General features: G+C 38.8%; 1 protein-coding gene across 1 annotated transcript in view; it reads left to right on the plus strand.

Moving 5' to 3' along the window:
- Nucleotides 1–5,702, plus strand: part of MTTP (microsomal triglyceride transfer protein) — a 45,561-nt gene extending 39,859 nt beyond the window's left edge. The window contains exons 16-18 of the mRNA XM_060012023.1: nt 286–410; nt 2,672–2,842; nt 4,334–5,702. Of these exons, the coding sequence (XP_059868006.1) occupies nt 286–410; nt 2,672–2,842; nt 4,334–4,505 (468 nt within the window). The 3' untranslated portion in view covers nt 4,506–5,702. The remainder of the gene's footprint in view (nt 1–285; nt 411–2,671; nt 2,843–4,333) is intronic.
- The last annotated feature ends 298 nt before the right edge of the window (nt 5,703–6,000 follow it).

A 6,000-nucleotide genomic window follows, 5' to 3' on the forward strand; every position in this document is an offset into this window, starting at 1 on the left:
AGATTGAAAGAAAGCACCCTTGTCAATTGACACTTCACTTCTTTAGTATTGTAATTGACTAAATAATTTAGCAAATCAATAATCCACTTCCGTGATCAAGGTTAGGATGTGTTTCCAAGCCTAGAGAAAGACTTCAATGTTAACACAACTCAAATGGTATTACCTACAGCCGGAGGTTGAATGTGCCTTTGGAAAGGGGGCTGGCTACATTGTGCCCCTCCCCCTTCCCTCCTCCTTCTTCTAATTCTTCTTCTTCTCACTGTTATTCTATATTTTTGTTTCTAGGAGCTTCAGCTGCAATCTGGACTGAAGGCAAATATGGATGTGCAGGGTGGTCTGGCTATTGATATTTCAGGTTCAATGGAATTTAGCCTGTGGTATCGTGAGTCTAAGACCCGAGTGAAAAATCGGTAAGCATATGTAAAGAACCACAGAGATAAAGTTTTTTAAAAATTTTATTGAAATATAGTTGATTTGCAATGTTGAGTTAATTTCTGCTGTGCAGCAAAGTGATTCAGTTATACATATATATAGTTCTTTTCCGTATTCTTTTCCATTATGGTTTATCACAAGATATTGAATATACTGTGCTATGCAGTAGGACCTTGTTGTTTATCCATTCTCTATATAATCGTTTGCATCTGCTAATCCCAGACTCCCAGTCCACCCCTCCCCCACCCCCTCTCCCTCTTGGCAACCACAAGTCTGTTCTCTATATGCAGAGAGATGTTTTCGGAATTGTTTAACTTTCCAACTTCTTGAAATCTGTGCTTTCTGTTTGTAATCATTAAATCGTAGAGTAGAGAGTAACCATGGGAAGTCATTCTTTCCATAGCGTCTTATGAGCAGCTAGGTACCTAATATGACTCAGCCAAGGATCTCTTCGCTTTTAAAGACATCCACGGGCAGCTTGCACAGTGGATGAGACGTTCATCTTCTCTTGGTAGTTGACAATGCTGTCAGAAGACTTTACTTTTAAGCAATTCTTTTTAGCTTATACCTCTCATTGGGATTTAAAATCTTTCCTCTTTTGCTGTCTTCAGTGGAGAAAAATAAAAAGATGATCACTTTTGTGAGAATCTAAGTCTTAAACATTGAGTCCTTAAGTGTTTCTATTAGTGTTCATTTTTCTAAACAGAATTTTCTCCGCTCTTTTAGTTTTTCTAATTGACCCATCAGATCAAATGAAAGTGTTTTATTTTGAACTTAAAACAATGTCTTTGAACCAATGTGATTGAACTTAAAACAATGTCTTTGAACCAATGTGATAATCAAAAGAATTATTCTTCTGTTTGTTGTAATACTGAAGAAAAGAACACGAAAATGCAATTGATTTTTACTTTTTGGATATTTAAAAATACAGTGGGGCAGAGGTGAGATAGGAGTGCTAAAATTAGATTTTTAGTTTATTTTGAACAATGGATGAAGGAATTGAGAAAAATCAAAAGGTGGCACATTTAACATGAAAGGTGACCCTCTGTTACTAAAAGGAACCAAAGAATGAGAAATGGGAGAGGCTTTCAGAGTGATAAGCAATATAATTTAGGGCTTCCCACTGCATCAGTCATCTTGGTCATCTTTTTGATGTATTTTCTAGACAGAAGTTTACCCAAATTAAACTGAACTGAATTATTTTCAGAAGGAAATCAACAACAGCTACAACAAAAATTTCTGGCTTTTTAAAAGAGACACGGTATCCCTAAGTGTCTGCCAGTGTCCACATTATAGCCAATTCATCTTCAATTTTCCATTTGTTCATTTAAAAAATATCTCTTAAGCCTTTGTTGAGTGTAAGATATTAGAAGGTATTCAGGGATTTAATGAATTCAGGGAAAAGGATTCAGGGATTTAAATGATACCACCTCTGACCTACTTTTGCACTGGCAATAGCAGCAGGTGTGCTGTGAGAAGCGCAGCAAAAATTAGTAGCCTATTAAAAGAGCACGAACGTACAGCTCTGATTTCATCTAAAGTCTACAATTAAATTAGAGTAGTCCTAGAGGTAAGCCTTCTACTAGGATTGTTTATCCTCTTCATTTTCATCCAAGCCTCTATCCTAGTCAATCCAATCTGTCTAGGTGATCACTGGAGAACCTATGATATCTGTCCTTGCTGGGGCACCCAATATACATGCTGTAGGAATGGTTCTTTGTGATACTGTATTTTTCAAATATCTTGGCAACCAAAGACTTCTGTCATCAGAGACCCTTTGGAGAAAGGAATGAAATGGAATTGAGGTAGCTACATAGAAGCCAACAGAGAGATAGTTACCAAGACAATTGTTGTAAACTTCAGCTGTCTTCTGGGTGAGCTTATACTTTGTTTTAAGATAACACAGGTATTTCTGACTTCCTGATAGGACCAGGTCCCAGGCATGTTTTCATCATGGCTCTTGGTATGCCCATACCAAACATTAATGCCTGATAGACATTTCATTCCCACATCTAGAATTGAAGGCTGGGGGAGGACTCAGGAGTAGGGCAAAACTTCACTGCCCAGTTGCTGGGACAAACCAGTTCCTGGTTACCGACAGACTTCTAAGCACATTTAGGTCACCTATTAGTCCCTTAAGTGTTTCTTTCCAGTTATCAGCATGAGAAATTCAGACCCTGTGGTCTGTTAGTTCAGCACAGTTAAATGTGATTAACAGCTTATTTTGTTCAATTCTTAGGGTAACTGTGGTAATAACTGGTGACATCACAGTGGACTCCTCTTTTGTGAAAACTGGCCTGGAAGTTGGTGTGGAAACAGAAGCAAGCTTGGAGTTTATCTCCACGGTGCAGTTTTCTCAGTACCCCTTCTTAGTGTGCCTGCAGATGGACAAGGATGGAATTCCGTACAGGTAAGAAGCAGTGCTTATGGAATGTTCCAGGGCCAGCCCCAGTTCACCAGGAACTTGCACCCAGTTTTGAGCATTCCGTTACAGAAATTAAAGGAAAATGGTAAAAACCCAGTGAAACATGACTTTTCTTTAAATGAGTAAAAGAATAATTGATAAGACTAAAAAAAAAAGTTAGTTTCTAGGATACCAAGAAACTGTAATGACTAGTTCATTTGATTCTGGAGATAATATCATATTCTAGCCCAGAAATAATTTATCAAGGCAACAAAGGGATTTGATTTACCATAAGAATTGCCACACAGTTTCAGCAAAAGCACTAGATGCATACTTACTATCAGCTATCTTCACAGCTGTCTCTTGGACAGAAAGTTCAAGACAGAACATCTGACAATCATTTACCCTGGTTTAAGAGCCCAAATGCATCACAATGTTTAGGTAATCCATACAACAGCAACTTGACCTGGTTTAAGTTTTGGCTCAAGCTTAAGATTTTGGGATTTTGAATTTAAAAAAAAAAAAAGCCTTTTAGTAGAGTACTTAGTGTCCCAGAAACTAAATATATAACGGTCCATGTAGTTTTCCCAACACCTTATCCACTCTAGAGCTTTTCATTTACACTGTGCCCTTTGAATTTTGTAACAATTATTCTAATAATACTATAGTGAGGAAGTAGGATGCTTCGGGTCTAGGGAGCACTGACTTTTCTGTAGTGGGTGTAGAGGTCGCCTTGACATGCACGCTTAACCATGAAGGGAATCTGTATACTTAAAACAGAGAACCATGTTTTACATTATCTCCTTTGATAAGTAGGGCAGAGTTAAGCACCTTCTTTCTTTATTTTTTTAATTTCATGATCCATGTAAGGAATGCTAGATGATGTAAGTACAAATATGAACAGGTTATGTTTTTACAGAAGAAAAGATTGTAGATTATAGTACATTAAGCTGTTGCTAATTTATTAACCTATGTCTAGAATAAACCTCCATTAATACATTTTAGAAAATCAACCTTCCAATGGTCAAAATGCAGTGACCAGCAGCCCAGGCACAAGGCTAACTGGTTAGGTTCCACATTTCACTTGGGCCAGCGCTCTGGGGATGTTTCCCTGTCAGCATTCTCAGCTTAACTCCAGTTGGATTTGCTCCTTTCTCAAAAGGGGAATGCTCCAGAGGTGGGGCTCCTGGAATGAGGGTGGGGGACATAGCAAGGCCTGCAAAGCTTAGCAGCCTCTGCAGAAAGCTGCGAGACATTTGGTCCTTCATTCCAGAAGAATGAGTAACAGCACTCCCGTATCCCAGGCGTGTGAAGAGAAACGCGAAGAAAAAAAATCACCCCATTCGTGGGAACGAAAGCTAGTCGTCTTTGGTACTCACATCCTTTCTCAAATGGCTTTGAAACAGAAGCTTCAAGTGTTCACTCAATAACTTGGCTCTGACGGGGGTGGGGTGACTTTAATATGTGTGTAATTTTGTTATTATTGTTATTATGCAGGCAATTTGAGACAAAGTATGAAAGGCTGTCCACAGGCAGAGGTTATGTCTCTCGGAAGAGAAAAGAAAGCCTAGTAGCGGGATCTGAATTCCCGCTGCACCAAGAGAACTCTGAGATGTGCAAGGTGGTGTTTCCTCCTCAACCAGAGAGTAGTTCCAGCAGTTGGTTTTGAAACTGATGGGGCTGTTTCACTGGAATCCATCTCCCCGGAAGGGATACGATGTGACGTGCCTAAGTACTTGCTCTCTGAGAGCACAGTGTTTACATATTTACCTGTATTTAAGAGCTTTTGTAAAAAGCAGTGAAAAACCTCACATAATTAAGCTTGGGCCTGAATCATTCAGTACTACCTACAGTGTCATTTTGAGCCAACCTATGTGACACTTTTAGTAGCATTCTTAGTTTTATTGTATCTCTCTCAAATCACATTTAGTACTATGAAAATAGTTCTTCCCTAAGAAGAAACTATTGTTTGTAAAAAATAAGACACACAGACACACATTCAGGAGAGCACAATTTTGTTTCAACAATTTTCAATCAATGTATATGAAGCCCTTGGTAGAACCTTACACAGCTTGTTTCTATGAAACATGCCCAATCAGGAAAAAACAGACCTTTTTTTCTTGGAGAGGGGAGCATGGAGGAAAGGGATAAGACTTTTAATGGCCTTTGGCAGCCATCTTCAGGAATTAATATTTATCTCTTCTGTTAGTTTTATTGAGTATTGAGGTAGGAGGCACACAGAATGAACACATACCATCTCTCCTTTCTGCTGGCCATGTAGTCAGATCGCTAGAAGAAAGCTAGTGAGTCCTCTGCCTTCTGCCTTACAAAAATGCCGGACTCAGCATATCAGAATTAGAAATATTAATTTCAGGAACTCCATTAGATTTTTTCTTGTGCTGTATCTCTTTGAGACTATAATGTGGTTCACTGTCCTTTGTAAGGGACATCCTCAAATATTCATCATTTTATTTTTCACTCAACTGTTTTGTGGTGGAAGTCCCAGTCTGTTGGACTGCAGTCTACAAAAGCCAGAATGGCCGAGAGAATTTAATAATGCTTTGAGAACCTGATGGATTTGGACTTCTAAAAAATGAAATCAAGAAAAGAGTGTCTCTATTTGTACAAATTAAAAGAGCCACGTTAACCATTTTCAAATATTTACTGACAAAACAGATACATGTTTTGATAGCGACAGGCCCAAAACAGATAACAGGTGCTCACTTGTCCATTAAACACACACACACACACATGCACACATACTCACACACACATGCACACACACACGGGAAGTTTAGCTAGCCCGCCACTAGTTGTAAATTTAAAATGATGTGTGATGAAATAAATATGTGGAATTCCTATTGAATTGCTTTTGTCTTCCGTATTTCTCTGTTCCTGCCACTTTCTGAGCCCAGACACATATACAGCTAAGCTTCTGAAGCTCTATAGAACAGGCCAAATGCTCTAATAGGTGGTCAGAGCCCTTTGGAAAATACGCTATTGAAAATAGCAGCAGAAGCAGTCAGAAGCTCTTAAAGACCGGCAAGCTTAAAAACAAGCTCTAAGCCCAGTTTTTATAAAGCTCTGGACCTGCACACGTATTGTTATGTTATTGAGAAGAGAAAAAGGAATAAAAACAGGAGGGTTTCGGGGGTACTCTTGGT

Source organism: Delphinus delphis, chromosome 5, assembly GCF_949987515.2.
Source record: "Delphinus delphis chromosome 5, mDelDel1.2, whole genome shotgun sequence".
NCBI lineage: Eukaryota > Metazoa > Chordata > Mammalia > Artiodactyla > Delphinidae > Delphinus > Delphinus delphis.